Source organism: Xiphophorus hellerii, chromosome 13, assembly GCF_003331165.1.
Source record: "Xiphophorus hellerii strain 12219 chromosome 13, Xiphophorus_hellerii-4.1, whole genome shotgun sequence".
Taxonomy (NCBI): Eukaryota; Metazoa; Chordata; class Actinopteri; order Cyprinodontiformes; family Poeciliidae; genus Xiphophorus; species Xiphophorus hellerii.
In genome coordinates this window covers 23,253,917-23,281,088 of record NC_045684.1, presented here as the reverse complement: position 1 = coordinate 23,281,088, position 27,172 = coordinate 23,253,917, and the positions used below count along the sequence as shown (strand labels likewise).

At 38.9% G+C, this 27,172-nt stretch overlaps 3 protein-coding genes across 6 annotated transcripts; 1 reads left to right on the top strand and 2 right to left on the bottom strand.

Annotated features, from left to right (window-relative positions):
* Positions 1–10,451: 10,451 nt before the first annotated feature.
* LOC116731730 (uncharacterized) lies at positions 10,452–14,197 on the bottom strand. Its single transcript, XM_032581561.1, has 5 exons — positions 13,956–14,197; positions 13,779–13,798; positions 13,583–13,697; positions 13,304–13,480; positions 10,452–11,751 (listed from the first exon to the last, which is right to left on the bottom strand). The coding sequence occupies exons 1-5, from the start codon at positions 13,956–13,958 to the stop codon at positions 11,125–11,127; spliced, it is 942 nt and encodes a 313-aa protein (XP_032437452.1). The 5' UTR covers positions 13,959–14,197; the 3' UTR covers positions 10,452–11,124.
* A 3,326-nt stretch (positions 14,198–17,523) lies between these two features.
* Positions 17,524–23,127, bottom strand: LOC116731731 (uncharacterized). 3 transcript variants are annotated; one of them, XM_032581564.1, is made up of 7 exons: positions 22,995–23,127; positions 21,992–22,082; positions 21,431–21,456; positions 18,937–18,977; positions 18,484–18,860; positions 18,263–18,404; positions 17,524–17,977 (listed from the first exon to the last, which is right to left on the bottom strand). In XM_032581564.1, exons 3-7 carry the CDS (start codon positions 21,445–21,447, stop codon positions 17,934–17,936), a joined length of 621 nt encoding a protein of 206 aa, XP_032437455.1. In that variant the 5' UTR covers positions 21,448–21,456; positions 21,992–22,082; positions 22,995–23,127; the 3' UTR covers positions 17,524–17,933. The 3 variants fall into 3 exon arrangements, with proteins under 3 accessions (XP_032437455.1, XP_032437453.1, XP_032437454.1); XM_032581562.1 differs by having other exon boundaries at positions 17,524–17,979; positions 18,276–18,404; XM_032581563.1 differs by having other exon boundaries at positions 17,524–17,979; positions 18,276–18,404; positions 22,007–22,082.
* rpl14 (ribosomal protein L14) lies at positions 22,881–27,000 on the top strand. 2 transcript variants are annotated; one of them, XM_032581565.1, is made up of 6 exons: positions 22,881–22,904; positions 24,107–24,208; positions 24,299–24,393; positions 24,809–24,908; positions 26,040–26,093; positions 26,905–27,000. In XM_032581565.1, the coding sequence occupies exons 1-6, from the start codon at positions 22,896–22,898 to the stop codon at positions 26,962–26,964; spliced, it is 420 nt and encodes a 139-aa protein (XP_032437456.1). In that variant the 5' UTR covers positions 22,881–22,895; the 3' UTR covers positions 26,965–27,000. The 2 variants fall into 2 exon arrangements, with proteins under 2 accessions (XP_032437456.1, XP_032437458.1); XM_032581567.1 differs by lacking the exon at positions 22,881–22,904 and adding an exon at positions 23,504–23,597.
* Positions 27,001–27,172: the final 172 nt, after the last annotated feature.

Genomic DNA, 27,172 nt, shown 5'->3' with positions numbered 1-27,172 from the left:
ATAATGTAAAGCACTTTGAACCGCCTTACTGCTGAAATGTGTTATACAAATAAACTTGATTGTGTCATGAAACGGTGTGAGGTGGAGTGGTGAGGCAGACGCTGTAGACCCAGATGAGATGAATAATGGAAGTTTGATGAAAATAGGGTCAAAAATCCAAAAACCTGGCAGCACAGTTGAGCAGAAGGCTAGGGCTCAGCACTGGTAGCAACAGGCTACACGAATGGACAACCTACATTGACAAGGACCCGACAAGGAACAAGGAACACAGGTGGAGTTAAATACACGGGCGGGTACTCACAGAAACGAGACACACCTGGGAACAATCAAGGGGACGACAGGACAACGAAGAGACTCAAGGACACAGAAAACTCTAAATAAACACAGAAAAACACAGAACCTGACAGTACCCCCCCCTCAAGGGCGGCTACCAGACGCCCACAAAAAAAAAAAAAAAAAAAAAAACACACAACAAGGGTGGGCGGAGGGGCGCTGGACGGGGGGCCAGAGTCCAGAAAAACAAAAAACAACCCACCATCGTGGGCGGAAACACAAGAAGGGCCAAGAGTCCATAAACAAACAAAAAACTACCCACAGGGTGGGCGGAGGCAAAAGAGGCGGGAACCACGGAGGCGGTCCGGCGGCCGTCCGCGGCGCTGGAAGCGGGAACCACGGAGGCGGTCCGGCGGCCGTCCGCGGCGCTGGAGGCGGGAACCACGGAGGCGGTCCAGCGGCCGTCCGCGGCGCTGGAGGTGGCGATGATGAGTCCCGGGGGCCGCCCACAGACGGCGACGACGAGCCCCCCGAGGCAGGGTCTCTGGTGGAGCACAGAGAGTCGGGGTCTCGGTCGGAGCACAGGGGAACACTGGGAGTCTCGGTCGGAACACTGGGAGTCTCGGTCGGAACACTGGGAGTCTCGGTCGGAACACCGGATGGAACGCCGGCTGATTCGGCCTCGGGTGCGCCGGCTGGAACGCCGGCTGATTCGGCCTCGGGTGCGCCGGCTGGAAGTGCCGGTCCCGGAACTGGAGCGGGATCTGGGCTGGCGGAGAGACTGTGCGGCTTGGGAGGCAGAGGGTTACCTTTTAGCACGGCGATTGCCGTCAGGCGCTCCCCCTCTGCCTCCTGCTGCAACTCCGCCAACCCCAGGTGCGGAAGTCGCGGGATCCATGAGTCCAGCATAATGACCATGCGCGTGGCTATGTTCAGGCGGTGACGGGCGGAGTATGGCCTTGCCACCTCCTCGACATAGTCCTTCATTGTTTTTTTTAAGACGGCTGGATCCATGTTAACAGCGAGCCTCACCGATCGGTCTGGTCGGGTCCTACTGTCATGAAACGGTGTGAGGTGGAGTGGTGAGGCAGACGCTGTAGACCCAGATGAGATGAATAATGGAAGTTTAATGATGAAAATAGGGTCAAAAATCCAAAAACCTGGCAGCACAGTTGAGCAAAAGGCTAGGGCTCAGCACTGGTAGCAACAGGCTACACGAATGGACAACCTACATTGACAACGACAAGGACCCGACGAGGAACAAGGAACACAGGTGGAGTTAAATACACGGGCGGGTACTCACAGAAACGAGACACACCTGGGAACAATCAAGGGGACGACAGGACAACGAAGAGACTCAAGGACACAGAAAACTCTAAATAAACACAGAAAAACACAGAACCTGACAGATTTGTTGATAGATTGAACTTTGTTGTAATAGTTTTGCACCACCAGATTTCTATTTGTGAAAAAAAGTTGATTTTGGTGACTGTGGCAGCTTCTTTAACATGTTTGCTGCACCTCTACCTGAACTGTAAAAAACTATCAACATGTCATCATCATACTTCAAAATAGAAACTACAGGAGAGTCAGAGTAAAGGGGTCATAGTGCAAACACACACTAAAACCTTCATGTTTCATTGTAAAAATGGTTCTTTCATGTCATTTTTATTCCACTTCACAATTGTTCACCACTCACTGTCAGTCTGTCACATTGACCTCTGTGGCTGTAAAATCACAAAACCTTGAAAATTTGTAGGGGCATAAATTCTTTGGCAAAGCATTTGTCAAGAAAATCATCCCACATCCCCATGCTGAAGATTTGAATTAACAGTAACAATGAATAAAGTTACCTTTAAAATTAATCACACAAGTGCCATCTAGACCCAACGGTAGACTTAAACCTCAATAAAATCAATCTGGTTGTGTGTGTTGATTTTGTTTCCTGCAAACTTTGCTTTAATTCTACTTCTTTTTTCTATCTAATCATAAGAAATCATAGTCAGAGAGCGAGAGTCATGAAACAGGAAGAGTAGGTTTCCTGAAAAATGAGGAAGTAAGTTTCCAGCCTGCAGATGTATAAAAATAGTTGAGACTATTCCTTATTACAAAACATTAAAGTTTTAAAGAATGAAATCTAAACATTTTGAGTATTTGGATAAGATTCAAAGTAAAATACTTCTATTAATATTGGTTTACTTGCAAGAATACTTACACTCACACTTGTGGGAACACATAAAAGGAAAACAAGTAACTGTAACTTTGGTATCAAATGATTACAATAATAGATTATTCTTGGTTTCTTTTCAGAAAACATCTGTAATAACTCACATTACGATTATGATAAGAGTAACTAATAAGTTATGGTTATGATAAAGTTATAAATGCATGCTAAATCAAAGACACTAAAAAAAGGTATGGATGTGATTTTAACTTGAAATGATGTAAAACATGTAACTGCAATTAAAGATCACTGGTTGTGTTGGAGGTAGATGGTAGGTGAAAGGTTAGGTGAAAAGGGGGGAACTAACAGGAGAGCAGAGATGATCAATGCCTTATTTGGAGATAGATTGTTGAACAACCAATAGGGTGGCTAGTACATCTACCCTCTCAGAAGAGGAAGTAGAGACTGAGAGAGTAGAGAGGGAAGTGGGGGGAGGTGTAGCACAATGACACAGTGTATAAAAGACTGTACCAAATAAATACGAATATCTCACCATGTCCAGCACACATGAAAATAGACTCCCTCTTGGTAGAAGAGAGGGCCTTTAAGACTTCTTCAGATTATTCTCGAAGAATAAAACTTTAACTGTACCCTCCTGGTTTTGTCTCTTCATTTCCCCTGGTTTATCTATTGTTACAGCCCCCCTCCGATACTCCTAGACTGCCTTGGGGATGTAACACCTATACTTGACATGACAGATGATCATTATTTGGCTCCAGCATGAATTTAAAAAGCATAACCTCTCATTTTTGATACAGGGAGACTTCATTCATTAGCTGGAATCTTCATATGTATCCACCTTTGGATAAATACTTATTTTTGTGATTTTTAGGCTCTCCAAGAACAATGCCTTGTTTGCTTCCACCAGTTTCTTATGCTCTTGATCCAACTTTCTCCCCACATCTCCCTTCTTTTTTTTTTTTTTAATTTTTTATTTATTTATTTCCCCTCCAGGGTGTCTTTTTGTGGCCTCTAGTGTCCCTTATACAAAAGTAGGCTGACAGGAGAGGGGGGAAGACGTGGCAAATGTCGCCGGGTCCAGGAGTCGAACCCGCGACGCCCACGTCGAGGACTCAAGGCCTCCAAACATGGGTCGCGCTAACCTGTACGCCCCCACATCTCCCTTCTTAACCTTGACCCAGTCCTCCTCAGTCTGCAAGAAAAATGGGAAATAAACAAAGCGAGAACCAGAAACTGTCAGTAAATCAGCAGCAGATTGTCAGAAAACCTCTTCTCACCATGTCTTCAAAGGCCTGACCATTGTAGTAGCTCTCTGTTGACGGATACTTGATTTCCCCATATTCCAGCGTCTGCAGGTTTAGGGCCACGACATGTAGCTCCTCTCCATCGTAGGCGTACAACTTTCTGTCCTCGCACGTCATCAATATTGCTCGTTGGACGGACATGACGTATCTTCATGTTCACCTCCTCAGGGAGGTAAAACATCCCCCAACCTTCCACCTCTTCAGGTTTATCTCTGTGTCTTCAAGAATTCATATCCTCAGAATGGAACCAGGTGGCTTCATTAAGGAAGAACGCTGGTTTCTGTTATCAACAAACTCTGATACCTTACCCAAGTATTTGGAGTTTGCAGTATAAATGGATAAGATGTAGAGGACATGTTTATAATAAAACTAATAGGGGTACAGCCAAGAAATAACATTATTTATGGTAAAGATTCGGATAACCTTTTGCTGTCAAGCACTCCTGTAACTTGAGCTTATCGACTGGCTTGTGGCACACAAGAAAAGAGAAAAGAAACCGAAAATATTTACAAAATTAGCAGCACCGGTAGTGTTATTATGAAGCTGCAAACTTTCTATTCATAGGCATTACATTTATGAAATATATACTTCTATACAGGGGCCCCTAAATTATGTTCTGCTTAGGAGCCCCTACAACATTAGCCAGTATCTGCAGAGCAAACAGCAGAGAAAAGATTTACTTAGACAAAATCAAGACATTTTTTCCTCGTGCTGAATGTAGCCACTGCCATCCTCAGTCTTTGTCACCTAAATTAAAACCACAAAAGTATTTTTAGAAAAACATTAAAGAAAAGGTTAGAATAATTTACTTTTAAAAGACAGTTCAGTCTGCAAAATGCTTGGAGTTTTGGCTTCTTCTTGAAATTTATTAGCGGTTGACAAGAAACGTTAGGTGAGCATTACCACCACTAACCGGTAAGAAGTGTGGATCACATGACATAAAACAACCCTATACCCTTTTATACAACTTACACTGTTTTAAAAAATAAAATATAGCCTGGTATCCTCTGTTTCCTGAATCCTTTTGCAGTAAATCAACAATGTCAAATTTCATTTTCATATTACTAAAGTTCCTAATTAACTTGTTTCTCTATAACACAAAATAACATGTTCTATTGTCTCATCTTTCCTGCAGTCATATTTCCCTGTCTGATGTTTCCCTATCAAAAATAATGATCTATTCAATCCAGTGTGTCCGATTCGAAGTCATGAAATAATTATCTCTTCTCTCCTGTTTTTTTCCGTTCTTTTCATTTGTCCAATTCTCTTTTGGATTATTTAAAACCGTGTTCCTTTCTTTTCTTGTACCCATAACTTTTACCACCTCTGTTTTGTTTTTTGTTTAATTATACCCTTTATTTCTGTTATACTAAAACTAACATTAACATCTATCTTTACCTGATTGGTACTCTCCTTAGAAATCATTTCCCGTAATTTTATGATGTGGTGGAACCCATATGAAATTTACTGTTAGCCCCATCATATTGATTCTATAAAGTGTTTGTTGTATTTCAATTAATATATCTGGTTCACTGTCTGACTGATTATTTTGCAAACTGACTAATGAAGAACTAGAATCTGAGCAAATGACAGATTTTAATGGTCTTACTTCTTCCACTATGGAAAACAAACCAAAATAACCAAAAGATAAGCTGAAGTGGCAGTTACTGTGAGGCTGCAAACTATTAATAGGCACAAAGATCAGGCTGCAAACACAGAGTGATGTTTTTAAATTTGTTTAGTTGGTCCATTGGAACCAATTAACCTGATGGCTGTTACATTAATTGGTCTCTCTAAATTCAATATGAGTGTGGATGTGTGGTTGTTTGTCCTTTCTGTCTCTGTGTTGTCCTGTGATGGACTGGTGACCTGTCCAACGTGTATCCCACCTTGGCCTGATGACGCTGGAGATATGCACCAATACCTGTTATCTACCATAGCAGCATTATTATATCGGTTATCAATATTGACCCAAATTGTTATAATGTTGCATCCCTAATTTCTTCTAGACACAGACATTTTGAGACATGTTACAAAAGACTCAGTATCAGGGATAACTAAACCACATGATGTAATGAATAAAGTATAAAATCTCCACTGGGCAGGTAGGAAGTCCTGCATGATTGATGCCAAACATCCTGTGGCAGATGGTACCAGAAGTTTAAGATACAAAACTACTAACAGCTACTAGAAATGCTAACCTTTTCCAAAATATCGTCAATAAATAAATACATTATTGGAGTCGATTTGTATGAGTAAATTGACACATTAAGTTATGCTGAAAAATTGCGGAATGTCTTCTACAGTACTTTAACCTCAATGGTTATTTTTCAGGAATAATGCACAAACATTTAAAGACAGATGCTCTGAGTGATGTGAGTCAAACTGCGGTTCACAAAGGAAGCTGCATCTGCAGCTTTGTACCTGTGATGCAAAGACATCGCAGGTTTCACAAAGGCAGCTTTCTTTGTGAAACCTTGACCAGACTGCTGGGCCCCATTTCAAAGAGCAGAGTTAAAAAGTTCTGAGTAGAAAACATTTATTCTAAACCACCTGACTCTGTAATCCTGGAGGTTTTTGGTTTCAGGACAGGAAATATCAACCAGATAACTGAATTGTGAGTCAAGTTACCCCTGAGTTAAGCATAGAAATATATGGAGGTCAATTTATCTCAATGTTTTTCAATCAAACAAACAAAAAAAAGTCTTTTGGAAACGTAATGAAATATTTTTTCACATGTAAACGTTCTGTCTAAAAACTTTTTTTTCTCATGGCGGAAAAAAGTTAATTGCAAAACATAAACTTTTTTTGTGCATATCATAAATCTTTGGTTACAATTCTCAATCTTTGGTTATGCTTCCTGATTTATTTTAGCTCAGTTTTGATTGCTGAGAACAATGACATCTTCGGTGGGTCCTAAGTATGAACGAGGTTTATTCTGCTATTGGCTAAGAACAATCTGGTCCAGGTTTGAATAGACTCTGTGTTGCATATTTTTAGCTATAGTAGATGAAAGATGCAGAAGGCAGTGAAAAATTAGGTGGTATCGCCATTTCCCGAATCAAAAGCTGCAATCGGAAACCAACTTCAGCTTCGTCATTTAGCCTGTCAAATTAAAATCCTAAATCAGTAAGTGTCAACGCTCTACAACAGGGGCGCCCAAAGTCGGTCCTCGAGACCTCTTTGGTCCGAAGTCCAACCAAGCAGGCCAGTGACAGACTGAATGTTAGTATTTATCAGCTGCCCAGTGCGGGAACGAGAGAGCAGACCAGAGCCAGACAGCTGAGCAACTGATCCGCCTTTACACGCTGCTGTAAACACCGTCCTGCTTCACAAGAAGCATGCTAAACTAATAAGACAAAATAAGACAGAGACCTTAATGAACACGACCATATTTTTCTAAAAGCAACTACTCTGAACCTGAACAGTCAGCTGAACCAGAGCTGCTCTACTGTTAAGCTATGGGCTTGTTGTCAGGCTTCTGAAGCAAAAAGCCTGAACCGTAAAATCCCCCGTTACTTGGTCTCTGACACTAACGACAATAAACGCACGTAATATACTTGAAAACAAGGTAAAAACATTGTCCGTTAGAATAGATGAAAAATGTTTAGATACTTAAATAGCACATTTTTACAAGAAAATGTCCGAGAATATTGCCTACTAGCATAAGCTAAAGCTAATGTTAGCCACAAAGTTTAAAGAAAGTAAAACTCACCTTCGTATCTCTGAATGTATAATGAGGCGAACATCTTAAAACCTTTCTCCAGCTTACTTGTTGGGGCTTCGGATCGATGTACATCATTAATTGTTACCTTGGACAAACCCTGCAAACACCCAGTGTACAATGACATTTTCAATAGATCGGAAACAATTGAGCCGCTTTTCCCTGAACGCGGAAGCTGAGATGCAAACAGCCCATCTACCTGCTTCCTGAAACGAAACAAAAGAAAAAACATGTAGTGGACTAGAGACACCTACTGGACAGGAGGGGATCGTCACATTACTCCACTGTGCCTCACTGTAACTTTATTGTTGCCATGAGATGGTGGATTCCAACACAGAAGTCTTTCTTCGACATGTTCCTGCAGGATTTTTTAAATATCATTCTCAATCTTGTGTCCTAGATGAACAAGGTAAAAAGCGAACACTGTGGTGCCTCCGCATGCCGGCCTGGGTAACCGCCATGGTGAAGGCACCACCAGTTAAAGACTATAACCTTTATTAATAAATAAATAACAAATAAATAACTAAAACCAAGTACACAAATATATCAAAAACTAAAAGGAAGAGATATTTTCCACTATTTCAGTGGTCAATATCTCAACCAGGGACAAAGTTTAATGAACCTCTAACTCAGTGGTAACTAGGGCTGTTGTAAACGAATATTTTAGTAATTGAGTAATCTATCAATTATTCTTACAATTAATCGAGTAATCGAATAAAAAATAAAATAAAATACTAGTAAATTTGGCATAACACCGGTTTTACTATCGGATATCAATATCAGTCCAATTTTTCAATTTTGAGCATCTCTAACAGTTACTTTTTTGTAATTTGGTAAACTGACCTGTAACAATAATAGCTCACTTTCTAAGTTAACCTGAAGTAATACAAAAATCTTAAATTATATTCAATTTAACAATAAAGAGGCAGGCTCACAAATACACTTATACAAAATGTCTGTGCTCCAGCTTTTAGTTTATGTATTCATCTTCAGTCAGTTTAATAGATGAACTCTCACCTTGCCCCTGGAGTGGGGGGTCTTGGGGTGGTGGTGGGGGGCAGGTGAACGAACGAACGTAAGATGGGGGTGGAGGGGAGGAAATAGACCAGGGGACAGACAAAAGTAAGAACGGGGGGAGCAGTCCAGGATATTTACGGCACCTTCATTTGCCACAGTCAGACACTCATCTACCAGCAATGTACCACCACAATGATTTTCGCCACCTGTTTGTTGAGACCGGGATGATATAAAATTTATTGTGCAGTTCGTCCGTAAAGCTACACTTACACTGTAAGCATCAGCTACTCAGCTGTCCGCCGTGTTCAGTCTATCCTGTATAAATACTCCCACAGCTCTTCGCTCTTCCCGCCCAGCAGCTCCCACAGGTGAAAGGCTGCCGTACTCCAGGCATCGCGCCAGTCATTTTAAGGATGCTTATTGGTCCCCCAAAATGATGAAAACCCAGGCATTATCATCAATCAATAAAATCCCCATGGGCCGAACTTGAAAATTGGACGTTACGCTGCTAACACTTAGCAACTCAGAGGCGGAAGTCAGAGCTCAGTGCAACACAAGTAATGTCCCGGCCGGAACTGTCATGATTTGAGTTTTTCTTTGTCCCTGAGTCTCCTTGTTGTCCTATCTTCTCCTTGATTGATTCCCGGTGTGTCTCATTTCCTCTTGTGTATTTAATCCCACCTGTGTCCCTCGTCGGGTCCTCGTCTCATTTTGGCGTTTCATCTGTCAGTGTGTCCTTAGTTCATCTTCTTTGTCCTTTTGTGTTGCCAGTTGCTACCGGCGTTGGGCCCTGGCTTCCGCTCTTCTGTGCCGCCTGGTTGTAGGACTGTTTATGTTTGGAGTTTTGGATTTTCTTTATTAAACCACCATCATTTTCATCTTTACCTGGGACTAAAGAGTCTGCCTCACCACCTCTACACCACTTCCTGACAGGAACACGGTGCGCAAAATAATAAAACATAAATTAATGAAGCTTCGAGTCAGGTACATTTTCCTCGAGGAATTTTAATATTTGAGGTACCGATACTCGAATTATTTGAGGAATCGTTTCAGCCCTAGTGGTAACAGCCAAATCTCAAAGACTACCGCCATCACCACAAAATGGAGGGGACATTTCTGCCGGTTCTTTTTTAATTTCCTTATTTTCCTCATTCATTTACCATTTTCCAATTTTCCCTCTTCACTTTCCGTAAATGCAGTTTTATGTGTGTGTACCAGGCAACTTGTGTGTACTTATTTAACATTTGTAGGCATTGGAGAAGGCTTGTGAGGTTGTAGTTAAAGTTTGTGTGCAGAAATTGAACTTTTGTAGAAATTGTAATTGTGTGTGAACTTTTATTTTGTATTTGTAATTTTTTTCATATTTGTGACCACATATTTACAAAAACCCGGAGTTCCGCACAAATTTTCTTTTCACGGTTTACAAATCATGTTTCACAGCTACAACTATCCAAAGTTACACACAAAGACGCTTACAAGAGTTAGAAATCCAGTATTACGCACGCACTGATATTTTTACACACACGCGCAGGTAATTTGAGACTATTTTCACTCCATACATAGCATGGAGTCACTGTAGCATTGATTATGAGACCAAAGAACTGAATTGTAAAACATTTCTTGGATTTTTAATAATATGCATGACTTTGCCACATAAATAGTTATTACTAACCAACAAAGCTCTTCTTACAATAACATTGTTCCAAAGTGCTTTAGGACAGAATAAATCAAAGGAAATACATGAAAAGATAACTTGACACAGTGTACGAAATACAAGTAACAGTGCAGAGACACAACTTGATTATACAGTGAAGAGCCATACAGCAAAAAGATAAATGTGGCTCAGAGAGACATGGCCATTGAAAGTGATTTGCCATAATGAGAGGCAAAGCATGTATTAGGTTTCCATACCTGAACACAGACACAAAGAAGAGAACAAGAGTCAGAATTTGGTTTTACCTGCAGGGAGGACACAGTCAAAACCCAGTTACAGATTTTGGCCTATGTTCTGAAGCTTCAACTGAGCCCCCTTCCTGCTTTTATTATAATTAGGAACGCCCTCGTTACATCACAGCATGCAGCTCTAAAGGTATGGGGAGCAAAGCACAGCTGCACACTCAAATGCACAGAACTTAACTATACAACCTTCAAAAGCATATTTCATAAGATAAGAATATCAGTTTGCAGTTCCTCTGGATAATGAGCTCTGGAACGTCTCGTTCATCGCACCCTCTTTTTCACTCCTCAGCAGGCTGCTTCTCACAGCTTCCTTTTCTGCAAACACTTCAAAACACTTAAAGCGCACCATTAAAATGTAAATACAAAGGTAAATAAAAAGATGATAAAATAAGACAATGTAAAACAAATAAATGATAATAAAGCTTAAAATTATTCCAACAGCATGGAAGGCACACTAAATGACATTTTTAACCACAATAATTGTTTTTCCCCAAAGATTTTATGCTTTGCAATTTGCAGAAAAGATTAAAAATGATTTCCCGTTCCCAACTGTTGACCTCTCTCAGATGTTTGCGACTTTACAGTTGAGTCATTGTTAATATCTGCTCTTCGTCTTGTAAAAGCCTATTCCGGCAGAGGTTCTTCCTCACCATCATTTTCAGCTATTGCTCTTTGTAGAACTGGTTGTCCCATTCAAAGTGAAGGTGGTTCAGTTGTCTTCCAAGCTCATTCCTAACACCATTTTTAACCCTTTCCTGGTTTTCTTCTGTCCAGTTTCCATTTCTTTGTATTCTAACTTCTTCCTCTCTAAGCAAGTTACTCAAACTTTCAGCTTCGGCGCAGTTGCCATAAGGCCATTTCGGTGTCTGTAAGTCCTGTGTATCTGAGGTCAAGCCAAACATATTTCTACAAAAAAGGCAGGGACTTTTTTCTCCTCTGCTTATAAGGTCAAAGGCTTTACATATGACATCTGAAAGTTGGATGGTTACATCAAAGTCTGCTGTACTATTTTCTACAGGATAGTAGCATGAGCTCACTGCATGAGCTACATGTGCCTCCCAGAAGCTAAGGCAGGATGCAGCAATCATGATTTTGCTATTAGAATCAGTGGTGGACATGGAGACTCCATAGTGTCTCACTGAATTTGTTCTTTTGCCAGCAGAGATGCAGATTGAAGAGGAACACAACATCGGTTTGCGACGTCTGCGCCTCGGCTTCAACTCTTGGACGAGTTTCTGCAGGGTTTCTCTAATATCATCCTCATGTTCTTGACCTTTCAGATGAACAACCTGCGATAAAACAAGCATAATGAGACAAAAGCTGAAATTATTTCTCCAGTAGGATCATTTTTGAGGATACATTGAGTTCACTTTTCAATAAATGTGAGCTCAAAACAGTAAACACTAAGTTCCTTTAAATTATTCTAAATCTTTGTGTTTATATAATTTAAAGCACTTTGAACCGCCTTACTGCTGAAATGTGTTATACAAATAAACTTGATTGGTTGATAGATTGAACTTTGATAGATTTCTATTTGTGAAAAAAAATCGATTTTGGTGACTGTGGCAGCTTCTTTCACATGTTTGCTGCACCTCTACCTGTACTGTAAAAAACTATTAACATGTCATCATCATACTTCAAAACACAAACAATAGGAGAGTAAAGGGGCCAGAGTACAAACACGCACTAAAACCTTCATGTTTCATTGTAAAAATGGTTCTTTCATGTCATTTTTATTCCACTTCACAATTGTTCACCACTCACTGTCAGTCTGTCACATTGACCTCTGTGGCTGTAAAATCACAAAACCTTGAAAAATTGTAGGGGCATAAATTATTTTGCAAAGCATTTGTCAAGAAAATCATCCCACATCCCCATGCTGGAGATTTGAATTAACAGTAACAATAAATAAAGTTACCTTTAAAATTAATCACACAAGTGACATCTAGACCCAACGGTAGACTTAAACCTCAATAAAATCAATCTGGTTGTGTGTGTTGATTTTGTTTCCTGCAAACTTTGCTTTAATTCTACTTCTTTTTTCTATCTAATCATAAGAAATCATAGTCAGAGAGAGAGAGTCATGAAACAGGAAGAGCAGGTTTCCTGAAAAATGAGGAAGTAAGTTTCCAGCCTGCAGATGTATAAAAATAGTTGAGACTATTCCTTATTACAAAACATTAAAGTTTTAAAGAATGAAGTCTAAACATTTTGAGTATTTGGATAAGATTCAAAGTAAAATACTTCTATTAATATTGGTTTAGTTGCAAGAATACTTACACTCACACTTGTGGGAACACATAAAAGGAAAACAAGTAACTGTAACTTTGGTATCAAATGATTACAATAATAGATTATTCTTGGTTTCTTTTCAGAAAACATCTGTAATAACTCGCATTAAGATTGTAATAAGAGTAACTAATAAGTTATGGTTATGATAAAATTATAAATTCATGCTAAATCAAAGAAACTAAAAAAGGGCATGGATGTGATTTTAACATTTAACTTGAAATGGTGTAAAACATGTAACTGCAATTAAAGATCACTGGTTGTGTTGGAGGTAGATGGTAGGTGAAAGGTTAGGTGAAAAGGGGGGAACTAACAGGAGAGCAGAGATGATCAATGCCTTTTTTGGAGATAGATTGTTGAACAACTTAAACTTAAACCAATGAAACAAGCACAGCAATAGTGCTAGCCAATGCAAACGCACCAATATGGTGGATAGTACATCTACCCTCTCAGAAGAGGAAGTAGAGACTGAGAGAGAAGAGAGGGAAGTGGGGGGAGGTGTTGTACAATGACACAGTGTATGAATGATTGTACCAAATAAATATATCTCACCATGTCCAGCACACATGAAAATGGACTCCGTCTTGGTAGACGAGAGGAATAACGTGTGAAAGGCTCCGGATACTTTTTCTGTAAGTCATCAACCATGTCAACATCAGCATCAAAAATTTCTCTGGGAGAAATCTTTGGACGGTTAATTTCCCCCAAAAAGAAGATGCTATGAAGAATCTAGAGAGTGAAAAAAAGAAAAACATAAAAAAGTTAATTTAGTACATGCATGAGAAACACTAAGTGAATGTGTGTGAAGCATCATACCACAATCATACACACCTCATCCACTAGTTGTGAAGTGTCTTGATTGTGTGAAGCCATTTCCACCATTTCATTAATAAGTAGGAAAGCATTTCTTTTGAACTCTGCTCTTATGTTGGCCTGAAATTGCGCTCTACATTAATAATAAGCAGAATACAATTAAGAAATATGAAAAATCAGGGATCAGTTCTTGTATTTCTATAAACTGACTTACCTCCGTTGCTCCTCAGGATCCTGTAAATGTGAAACAATTGAATTAATATGTTACATTAAAAAGCACATTTTATTGATGATTACTACGACTAGAAATGTATTAAGATCTATAAATATATGTTAAAGATAAATCTAATGGTAACAGCAAAAATAATCACACACAAGTACATCTGCTTACCATCGTAGCTTCCAAGTAAATGAAACTGACAGAAAAGTTAAGCCCTTCCCCTTGACTCAACAGATCTAGTTTCCTTTGTGTGACGTAAAATCAGACTATGTTTGTGTGACCAACCCATCTGGTTTTAAAGAGGAAGAAGCATGAAGGCTTCACCACAGGCATGTCTGTTCATGAGTAAACAGAAAGTATTTGATCAAAGTTTGCATACACACAAATATGATGTTAGAATTTGATGTTGCTCTAATGATTTTATTATGAACTCTTCTTGTTCCAGGGTTGAATGACTATAAGAAGTTTATCTTTTCGTTCCTAATGCACACAGGACCACACTTATGCCCACAGAATTAAATAAATGTTTAACATATCTTGACCATGTTTGAATTAGGGAGAATTCACTAAAAGTTAAACTTGTGCACAGAATCCTTGTATTTAAGTTATTTGCTCTACAACATAATCGTTCCATCCCTGATAAAGAATAGTTATAATAGAGAATTAAAAGTCCTAAAAAAATACAAATCTCCATTTTCTAGACTGGCTGCAAAATTTCTGACCAGAACTGCATTTTTGTTGGTGTTTATTGCAAACTTTGAATTTGATCTGCATCTCAGCTCGAACCTAAAGGGAAAGACTGTGTAAAACATCTTTAAAAACTTTTATTGAATCAAACTTCAAGTACAACTTGAATTTCAAACATATTGGTAACCTCATTCGAGACGTCGGTGTACGATGTGGATGGAAAGAGAATGTTTTTGTGTTGTATTGTGCAAACAAAGCTAAAGTAGAAAACTGAAGACCAAAGAACAGAAAAAAATATTCAGCAACCCAAAAGGTTCTAGATCACACCTACTTATGGCCGCTCCAACACCACTTTTTGTAACTAAATGAGAAAACCTTTACCGTAGTTGCGAGACCTGTTTTGCCAACAAGCTAGTCTATGTTGGCAATCCAATTACTGTATTTTCTGCACTATAAGGTGCACCGGATTATAAGGCTCACTGTCGGCTTTTGAGAAAATTGAAGGTTTTTAGGCACACTTTATAGTACGGAAAATACGGTATGTGGAGCTCTTCATTTCATGTGGAAATAGAGTGGAAACATAGCAGCCAAAAATGTTATGTTCTGTGGAAATCTCTTCAATATGCCTTTTTTTAAAAAAAACAAACAAAAAAAAAAAACTTACAGACTCATTTTTCCTTCATATATTTAGACAAACGTTAGCAAGAAGTTGCTGTTCAACAACGTTTTACATCAACTAAAATCCCTGAGTTTGATTTCCATGAACTCTAATGCAAAATTTATTGTCCATCATCAATGAGTCCATTGATATACAAGAAATGTCTTTCAATGGTCACTCATTCATTGACTGCCCATTGATAGGTGTGAAGAAATGTTTCCCCCTTCTTTATTTCAGGACTTTGACTGGGCCACTCTAATGTCTTTGTTTTTCTTCAGCCATTCAGAGGTGGACTTGCTGGTGTGTTTTGGATCAATGTCCTGCTGCAGAATCCAACTTTGTTTCAGCTTGAGGTCACGAACAGATGGCTAGATATTTTCCTCCAGGTCAGGAGTGGGCAATCTAGGCCCTTGAGGGGAGTCTCCTTTTACACCTTTTCCAGGTGTAAAAGGAGACTCGCATCTTTTGTCTGGTCAGTTCATGGAATATTTTCGGGATTATCAAGATGTGCTCTGGGAATACTGAGACCCAGCCTCTTTCTTATTGCCTAGGCATGACCTCTGACCTTACGTGAAGCCTGCTGTTCCTTGGATGTTGTTGTGGCATGTTTTCTGATGTTTTAGATGAGTCATCGCTGAGCTCTTGGGGTAATTTTGGTTGGTCAGTCCCTCCTAGGAAGTTCACCACTGCTCCATGTTTTCGCCACTTGTGGATAATGAACCGTCGCTGTGATTCGCTGGAGTCTCACAGCTTTAGAAATCACTTTATAACCCTTTCCAAACTGATCAATCTCAATTTCTTTATTCCTCATTGTTGCTGAATTTCTTCAGAATGTCTAAATTTCATGAAGTCGATCTTTTGGTGTACAGTGAACCCTCGCTATTTCGCAGTTCACCTTTCACGGTCTCGCTGCTTCACGGATTTGCATCGTGCATTGTGTTCTGCATTCTGATTGGCTAAACAGTCTCTCCGCTTCTTCTTTACCTGTGCGTCTACAACGTTGCGGTTTAATATGTACACGTACTTAAAACAGTTTGCCAAATTTAAGTTTGCAAATTCTCTTGCAATTTCAAGAATCGTTTTGCCCAGAAGAAAAAAAAAGCGACAACAACTACCGATAACTATGTTCTTCTCAACAAACACACCTGCACCGCGGGCTTTAGAAGACAAAAACGCGACAGCGCGGAGTCAGGAGGAGCAGTGAAATACAGGTGAGTCACTATTTGTCCAACTGCACTTTGCATTTTTTTTTCATAATGATTTTTTCCCCCGTTCTAATCCAATGACTCGGGTCGCGGTGGGGCGGCGCTGATCTCCGCAATTTGAAGCCTTCACTTCGTATTGATGATTAAAATTATTTTTCAGTAGGCTATAGTAGTTATTTGTAAAAGAAAAACGTGTATACAGTACTTTGATTTGTTAAAAAAAATGCTTGGCCCTGTAAGAAAAAGGTTTTGTTCTTTGTTTAAAATGTATTATGGAGTATTTCATTGTATAATTGTTAAAAAAATAAAGGTTCCTACTTCGCGGATTTCGCTTATCACGGGTTCATTTTGCAACGTAACTCCTACGAAAAACGAGGGATCACTGTACTTCACTTTATCAGACAGGTCCCTTTCAAGTGATGTGATTGAGAACAGGTGTGGCAATAATTATGCTTTGGTGTGATAAACCACAGTCATGTTTTAACAGTGGGGGGCAATCACTTTTTCACACAGGGCCATGTGGGTTCAGATTTCTATCTTCAACAATAAACACCATAATTTGACAACTGCATTTTGTGTTTATGTTGTTTTTAATATTTGATATGAAAAAAAGATGTGATAATCCTGAAAAAAAAAGGAAATCAGTAAGTGTGCAAACACTTTTTCACACCACTACAAATCCTCATACAGAAATTCCCCTTTTTCATACTTGAATTGGTATTTTCACATTGACAGCTGATGCCGTTAAAACAAGTTTTAAAAACAAGTTTCAGTCTATATGACAACAGTTTCTGAGGTGCGCTAAAAATTAACATAAATTTAACAGCCAGGTTTTAAGCCTCAAAACTGTTTAAATGTGTTTAAGAATAAACTAAACTAAATAAATTAGGGTTAATGTTGAGGTGTTTCTGAAAAATTATTTAGCGTCTAAGATCGCAATACTGTATTATACTGCAATATTATAAACAATTACCAGCTGGTTCCTGAGCAGATGATGTAATTGCAGGTTCCAGATCAGATTACCTAATTGATCGAGGTAATCACTTAGGCAAAATTATTACAGACAGGACTGTAGCAGCTCTGCCTGAGTCAGGCAGGAATAATTACAGTCTTAGATTGTGCAGATAATTTATTCACTAGACATATCTGATTGGTTCCCAGCTGTTCTGCTGAGAGGAAGAAAACACCAGAAGGTTTATGTTATTTATTATTTAATAACACATGCCATAATTCTCAAAATCATGCAAGACATCCATAGAGGAACAAAATAACTTCAAACGCTTAGTTGTGTTTTGAAACCTTGAGCTGCAATGTCAATGTCAAATTTATTAAATTTATTTATATAGCACTTTAAAAACAGGTGTAAAACTGCTCCAAAGTGCTTTACAAGAACAACACAAATTGGTAAAAACAGAGTATCAAAACACTACTTCAAATAAATGCCAAAGAATAAAAATGAGTTTTAAGAAGCGATTTAAAATGATCCAGGTTGTGGGCAGATCTAATTTGGAAAAGTAGATTGTTCCATAGAGTAGGAACAATTTTTGTCATTGCATGAATGACAAAAACTTAGTCACGTTCCACCTTTCTGCAACTGAGTCATGTTGCTTTTGGGGAGGATGTTGCCATTGTGCTGATGGCACCTGCAGGGAAGAGAATAGAAAATAATCACTATGCTGGGCTTACCCCAGTACTATGAAGAGCTCCACTGCTTTTTATGAATCCAACTGAACCTAAAAGTCGGTCTCACATCTGTAGGAGGGTCCAGTATCATTTACTGGTCAGTTTCAGTCTAAGACTGTTGGTCGTATTTAGAGATGCAACACACAGTACTTTCATGCCTCAAGTTGGGCTAACTAAAGAAAGACAGCTCCAAGTTTTAAATATATGAAAATATTTCATGTTTCACCACTTATTCTTACGCCCACCTTGAACGGACACCGAACTCTGGCTGATGTTTTTGAGATTCTTCAGGAAAGCGGATTTGTGAGAAGCCACCAGTTTACGATGCTCCTCTTCCAACTTCTTCCCCAGAGGGCCCTGCTCAACCTCCGCCCAGTCCTCTGTGGTCTGAGCATAAAACACATCGTTAGGGATCCCAGGCTGGCATTCAGGATAAATGTTCACACATTCACAGTCAATCACTCACCATGTCCTCAAAAGGCTCCCCATAGTAATAACTTTGTAATGCAGGATAGTTTACTCCCTCTTCTAACACCTCTCTCAGGGATAAAGCCACCAGATGCAGCTCGTCTCCATCAAAGCCGTACACCTTCTGGTCCTCACAGGTCATCAGGACAAGCTGGTCACATGGGTATGCTGTTCCCTCCACATAGCCGATAACCTCCATCTTTGTTATTTCGGGAAGATAAAACTTTCCCCATGCGTTCACCACTTCAGGGCTGTCATTGTACTCTGTGTCCTCCACTGGTCCAACGGTCAGTTTGGCTCCAACTGGACAAGGCAGAGGCATTTCTTTGCCTCTATTTTCAGACACAATCTGTGACCCTGTCAGATAACCTGGAACTGAAGGACATCACAGACATCAGGAATTTGTGAAGAAAAAAAAAAAAAATCATTTTCAAATACAGTAGAGCCCTACCTCTTTCTCCGTGGCGTCGTTGGAGATTGGGCGATTTTAATCTGAGATACAAAAAAATCCCTCAAAAAACATGTTACAAATAACACAACCAGCCTCATCAAAGCATCTTGTTTGAGTCTGTATTATACATTTCACACTTTTTCTCTCAATTTAAATAATGAAAAACCAACTTTAATTTTTATCTGTTCTGCTTAGAAGTAGCATCACTAACAGACTTTTTTTTTTTTTTCCAAAAATGATGTTTGACCCTTAGGCTTCAGATTCTATGAGTTTATTCAGAGATAATCTACAACACAGGAATGGCATCTGGAGTTTGGGTTTTATCCTTCTCTCTCTTCTTCCATCTGCTCCAGTGGAAACAGAGTCCTTAGACGAACATCATCCGCTTTGTATGAGTGGATCATCATCCCAGGAAATTCCACAGCTTCTTTCTTAATTCACATTCTGAAGGTTATTTAACAACTATTGAAGCAAGGGGCCTTCCTGTATGGAGTCTTCATGCTCTCCCAGTCCATGTGTGGGTTCTCACCAGGTACTCCAGCTTCTTCCCAACATCCAATATGTATGTTAGGGTAGGTTGGCTGGGCACTTTAAGTTGCTCTGAGGACAGTGATTTTGTGCTTGCATATAGCTTGTCCAACGCTGGCCTTTGTAAAAGCAGTTCCAATAAATGTCCATCCCAAAAGAGATCTTCTCAAGTCCAATAGAAAAATATCATAAGTATTTACCACATTTTATATCTACATGGAGTTGCAGCCACTACTAAACAAAAAAATATACATACAAATATTTTTATTATTGTCACATTGTAGAACAATGAGGTTCCATCAGTGGAGTTTTACAGTTTAAAAAAGAAACTGATTATGCTCACAACAGCATGGTGAGACCAAGGTTGCCAGTATTTAATGAAAATGAAATCCCAAAATGATGTCTTATAAAAGAATATCACATGGGACCAATTAAGACAGAAATGTTAGACTTATCAAAAGTATATTCATTTCTATGCACACTTGGTTGATGCTCCTGGTTCAGAGGCTAAAGTAGTCGTCTTGAAATTTGAAGGTTTTGGTTCAATTCCAGATTCCTTCCATTGTAGGTCGATGTGTCCCTGAACAAGACTTTAAAAATGTGCATCTATGTTATTGGGCCTGGTAACTCATCCTTCCCTCAACAATACCCCATAGATTTTTTATTGTGGAAAAAAAAACTATTTTCCGCTGTTCAACTTTAAAAATCGTAGTACAAAATGCAACTGTGAAACCCATAAAAAAACAAACAAAATCAATTTTTTATTGCTATACATGTACAATATATATTAGCTAAAGTCTTTGCAACAAACAAGAACATGTTAATCCAAGTTGCAGTAAGTGAGCAAAATTATGATATGGAAAATGAGCAAACTGAGCCAGACCTTATGGTACATAGTCCAAAAGAATTTGATTCATCTTCATCCTCCAGGAGACTGATCCATCGTTTGATCCCTCATGTTGTCACTTGATCCTTTACATTTTCTCACTCCTTATGAAACCCAGGGTTTGTGATCCACTAGAACTTGTCAGCACAAGAATTCGCTTATCTTCTTTAACTTTTCAGACACTCTGTCATCGGCTTGTATTTTTGGAACAGTGTAGTGCAAATATTCAAAATCCATTTAGCTTTCAGGTGTGAAGAGCCGGTAGGTCCTTTTATTTCACCTCTGTACCTTGTAGAAGAAGAAGAGCCAAAACGACTTGAGTCCACAACATTTCAGCCATGAAAAGCGCAACAGATTCCCAGAGCGGGGTTAGGTCCCAGCTGATACGGGGTCAGTCTGGCATCATCTTCAGAATTTATTTCAATCCCATCCTGGGGTTATCCTGAGGACTTTATTCAGGTCAGATCGTGTTTCTCGTCATCAGTTATGCAAGAGGCTTCTTTCCAGATTGACGTCCCCGGAACATCTCCAAATGAAGAACCAAGACTGCTTCTAATTAAATGCCGTACTTCATCAACACACAGGAACCATGGTTCTACTCACAGAACTCCTGCCATATTTCTGGGCTTTCTCCTTCAAGCTTACTCTGTAAATCTAATTCCACTAGATAAGTTCTTCGCAATTCATATTCAAAAACACATTTAGAAGAAATCTTAAAACTTGAGTCTATTGTTCCAATACTATCAACGGCCAACTGTCATGATATTCTCCACACATCATCTAGTGCCAAAAAGTGTGTTTTCACTTTTCTACTTATTTATCCAAAGGCAAACACACTGAATAATTACCTTTCACAAGATTTAACCCATTACACCAAATAAACTAAATAACAAAAATAACTGCTGAATCTTGAAAAAGTTATTTGTAAAAGTAACATGTTAAAATAAATCCTGATGACCTCTCAGGGACGGCTGTGGTGGAATATTTTTCAGACTGACTCAGACTCACCACTAAAGTCACACTGACAGATTTTCATGTCAGTTTACAAAGCCTCAAGTTTAAGAGAAAACTGGTACTTACATTTTACACTCTGCCATTCTGGCTTTCTGTCAATTTAAACAACAAACAAAAATAAATAAATATTCTTCAAATATGGATATACATAAAATACAGACAAAGATAATTTGATGAAAAATAAAAATAAAAAATAGGCCAATTTCAATAGACTTTGTAAAATTATTTCATAATGATAGTATCTTTGAACAAAAAACAAGAGTATTTTTGCTTTAATCAGTGTTTCCCCAACACTGGTCCTCAAGGCACAGTGTCCTACATGCTTTAGAGGTTTCCCTGCTTTATGTGCCTGATTCAACTGATTGCAGTTCAACAAAGGCCTGTTAATCAGTCATCAATTGAAATCAGCTGGACTGAAGCAAGGAAATACCTAAAACATGCAGGGCAGTGTGCCTTGAGGAACAGAGTTGGGAAACACTGGCTTTAATACCATATTTCAAACACACACACAAACTTTGGATTTATTTTGTAAGTGTGTTATTGTCAGTATTTCTGCATCGATTTAAACTAATGGAAATAAGAGTAATAAATCCATTTGGGCATGTTTGTATAAATTAAACCTGTTACCTTGAGAGCACCAACCTCGATCTTCCTGTTGCTGAAAATGAACTTCAGCGCTGGGATCGCTTTCTCCACACCTTCGTGCTGCTTTCAGGGGCTGACGGAACATTGTAAACAGAAACACCATAAATACATTAAGAATGAAGAATAACTTAATCAAATTATGAACTCAGAGTGACTTCAATTCTAATTAAAACAGCTCTGAAAGTAGCCATGTTAGTCTTAGCAAATTTAACTTTTAAGTGTTATATAAAATCGTAACAGTCAGTAGAAACAAATCTACAATAACACAAACAAAAAAAAGTTCTTCAGAGAAAATATAAAATTAACAAACAGTAAAAGTCCTTTTTTAACAGCATAAGATTCTGAACCTAATCAGCTTTATTTGTCTGCGTAAGAGGAATGTGACTGCGGCTTTCAAGCGCTCACGGCAAATACAAGATACATTTTATGGGAATTAAATAACGATAAAACAACATGTACAAGTATTTGCAGCCATTTTTTCCGGAAATTATAGGAGAAAAAGGTATCAAGTATATTCTTCTTCTATCGTTTATTTATAATTACATTTATTATGAAACAGTGTGAAGAGGGTTGAGGAAAAACAAAATAAAATTTTTATTCCATCTTAGCTACCTTTAATGTGTCTGCGTTTGATTATGAAATATTTGAACAAATGTTTTTTTCATTATCAATAATATGGAAACATTCTGTATGAAAAAAAAACGCTTAGAAAATTTCAGCTGCGCAACAAACCTTAAAACGCCATCTTTGTTTTCACTTTCTGTAGTTGGAAGCCTTAAAAACCTTCCGACTTTCCGCTTTTATTCTTTTAACAATATATCTCAGATGTACCTAAAACATCACATTTGGGCATTCTTACTTTAAAAATGTTATTTTTCACCTCCTTATGTTTTCGGTAAGTAAAATATTTCGAAATGTAACTTAACAGTAGCTTAACGGAATTAAAATAATCACAAATGAGTTTAAAATAAGACCGTCTACATACCTTTAACAAGTAGTTGTTAAGAATGTCAACAAATTAGACTTGTTAGCTTGAGAGCAGCTGCCTCGTTCGTCTTGTTGCTGGAAATGAACTTCCGGACTTTTATCTGTTTCGCCACACCTTCATGCTGCCTTTAGGGACTGACGGAATATTGTAAACACCAACACTCTTGTTCAATTTGACGTTGTGTTAGCGAAGACGCTCGCTATTTTGACGAAACCCTTTGACTTAGAAACTATTCCCCACTTCACTGTAGGCATCAACCCCTTGGTTTGTAACACCCTATTTAGGTTTGAGTTCAGCAGTTTTAGCTGACGTTGGAATCGTCTTATATCCCATGAAGGCAACAAAAGTATTATGCAACCATATGTTGTTTAAGCCGTTCAAGGGCGTAAATAACATATTAAATTCACCAAGATGACAGTTTTGTTATTAGTTTCCTATTTTCAATTATAGTTGACAGTCACGGTGCGTGTACATATTTATAAATGCTTTATTGTCTCTGACTTCGTGATTAGTTCACTGCGCATGCGTGTAGCGAAGGGAAGTCGTATGAGCGCAGAGCGGAAGCTGTGACGTCCTTTCTGCTCCCGGACTGCCACCATGGTGAGTTCGCCATGAGAGTCGGAGAAATTTTAACTTGAATTTCGTCTCATTTAGAGGCCCTCACATCGCTGAAGTTTCCACACGCTTTACTGAGACCCTTATAAACCTAAAATTGACACGTTATAAAAAGCCTGGTTAGTTTGTGGTGGGTTTTGTTGCCTTGTCGAAGCGTGTTGTCGGCTACTAGCCGCAACACAACGTGGTCTGTCAGGCCGTGTAGGCCCGAAGCTACCCGGTGATCGACTGAAATACACTATTTATGCATTTATAACTTCAGTTTCACTAAGCGTGTGTTTTCGTGTTGTGTTGTTACTTATTTTAAGGTTCTCAGTTGTATTTTGCTAAGCGTTAGAAACGATGCATTAGCGACGTCAGCTAAGCTGTACAGTGCTGTTATACTCGCATTTTAATATCATTGTCTGCTTGTCACGATATAAGAAGTTGATTTATTTTCATGCAGCCGGTTACTCTCAGATTGAGTTATGTCTGCCTTCTTATTTTTTCTGTAGGTGTTCAAACGCTTTGTAGAGATCGGCCGTGTCGCCTACATATCTTTTGGTCCCCATGCTGGCAAGCTGGTGGCCATTATAGATGTTATTGACCAAAACAGGGTAAGTAATTGTTGGATTTTGTATTATTGACCGGGGGGGGGCAGCAGAGCTAGAGTTTGATCAACTGCAACTTGCCTTTGCACTTTCCAGGCGCTTGTCGACGGTCCCTGCACAGGAGTGAAGAGGCAAGCCATGCCCTTCAAGTGCATGCAGCTCACTGACTACGTCATCAAAGTTCCTCACAGGTGAGCTCAGACACCTCTCTACTTTAGATGAAAAGATTCGGTCATTTAGGTGCCGAGGAAAATGAGATTCGACTACATGTCAGCTTTGTTTTGCAAAGGCTGCAGGAGATTACGGTGACTGCATCTTTACTTGTCTTCCACCAGACATTTACGTTCTGTGTCCGCGGGCTTCTCTGGGAATGTCGTGGTAGAAGTTTGTTTCGTGAAAACATCGCGATCGCCTTCGCCAGCGCTACATGTCTCGCTTTATAGTTTTAAGCTGCACTATTTGTCACCCTTTCATGAGAACTTCAGCAGGTTGTCGTTTGGCATCCGAATAAATTTAGGTAGCTTTTGGGGCCCCTTTTCACTGTCTGACATGCTTTAACGTAGAAAGACTCTGTGCGTGTCCTAATGAGTGTGTGACGGTTTCCAGCGCCCGGCAGAAGTTTGTGAGGCGAGCCTGGGAGAAGGCCCAAGTCAACGAGAAGTGGTCTCAGAGCAGCTGGGCCAAGAAGATCGAGGCGAGACAGAAGGTAAAAGTCATGTCACAATCTGTTTCTTGTTTGTTTGTTGTTGTTTTTTTTTTTTTAAGTTTGTTTTTGTTTTAATATTATTAGGGGTGGTCGATATGGACTTGAAGTTTTATCATGATTTTATGTGGTACTATTGTAATAATGATTTTTATTACTACTTTTTTTGGGTAACTGTATGACTGACTGTTTGTCGTCAGTCACAAATACCGATGTTGAGAAACACACAAACGTGTAATGCGCTTCTTTAGCACACCAGTCATATAAACCAGTGTGACAGGCTGCCATAGAAACTGCATTTAGTCGTATTTTCAAATGTATCTCATTGCTTTGGTCAATGGTATCATTGACCAAAGCAGAAATAAAATAGTAAAATTAACAGTAAAGACAATACGGACAGGTTTCAGTGGCATTAATTGTAATTTATCGTGACGATAAATGTTGTCCATCATTCCTTTTTTTTTTTTACCAAATCAAAGTTAACAGTGAGTTAATCTCAGGTGTTTTGTTAAAGTATTCATTTGGATTTTTATTTTATTTTTTTCCCAATAGATATTCTGTAAATTTATCGGTAATGGTTCCTAATCTATAGTTAGAAAAATACATCGACTTGCTGGGAAAAGTAAAAACCTCCTCTGGGTGGTGGAAAATGGCGTACAGCTTTACGTGTGTGTGTGCTATACAAGTCCACCTCACTGCGAGTTTGCTGAGATGAGATCTGGAAAGCACTGGAACACACCATCTATTATGATGTTGCCCAACTAACAATAACCACAGATCTAACAGGTCTACACACCAGCAGGCCAAACCTGGAGAAACAAGTCACTAATCTGAAAAAACTGCATCCAACACAACAACGATGTCTTGTGAATTTATAGGCTAATAACTGCTAACATTTTGTTTAATCCCACTGATGTGAACATTGTCAGTTTGAGTTGTTTAACGATGCTAAAGTGAGGTGATGTTGCTGATCAGCTTCCACCATTTGGAGGATTCTCCAGGTTCCATGTTAAAAGCCAAAATATGTACTTTAAAAAAATGGAAAACTCTAGAAATTTGAGTGTTTGAAAAGAGAAACGTTTTGACATGAAGAATGAGTTTCTGTCTCTGACCTCTGAATCTTCATGTTCACAGAGGGCCAAGATGTCTGACTTTGACCGCTACAAGGTGATGAAGGCCAAAAGGATGGTGAGTACAACAGACACAGGAGCCACCTCGATCAGGACGTTCTGATTAGTGACACAAAGCCCAACAAGACTCACATTTTCACACTGAGGTCCTGAATGCTATTTCTACAGAACTTCCTGGAACTTTTCTGGAACCTTAGTCCATTTCTTGTTTCCACTTTGGGCTCATAAACCAGATTATTTATGCAAATTACCACTAAGCAACTGATTCTTCTCAGTCTGGGTACGCAGATTTCCGAAACCGTCAACAGCAGAGTCGTGAATGCAATCAAAAACGATGAAATCGGACTAAAAAGAATTCATTTTGAATTGTCTCACCTGATTGTGGTTTCAAAGCCTTGTACTGCCACTACATACATATTTAGGCTGTTCAAATTCATGATCGAATCCATAAGCAGTGATTGATGAAGAATTGGAGCAAGTTGTTGGTTTTAATCTGTACCTCAGAACATAAATACGGTAAAATGTTCCAACGTAATAGATATGATCTGTTAAAAATGCTTTTATCAGATGGTTTCTGAAAGCAGAATTCCAATTTTATTTTAAATATTTCCACTAAGATTTTGATATTGTCAATGTGTTTTTATGTAAACTGTCAAACTTACATTTAGCATGAGTTTAAACGTTTTAAAACTGTTGTGTAATTTAAAACGGGTAAAGAAGATGGTTTCTACAAGCTGCCAACTTGGTTTGTGCGATGGTAGCCAAAAGCATCCTATGAGTTATTAGTTTGAACGTGTGCAGTGGAAGTTAATAATTTTGAAGCAGCACATTAATCAGTGCACTATTTTTTTTAATTTTTTTTTGTGCAGAGAAACAAGATCATCAAGCATGAGGTGATGAAGCTCCAAAAGGAGGCGGCAAAGAAGTGAACAATTTTCACAAAATAAATTCTCTGTTCAGTTATTCAACTGTCTTCTGTGTATTAATTTGTTGTAATTTTAATATAACTCACTATTGAATATATAGTAACTACAGCCATCCAAAGTTTTGCGTCATGCAACAAATTGTCAAATGGGCACAGACTTCCTTGAACTTTAACGGGTCGATGTGTGCGAGTCCATTTGTTCAATGCAACCT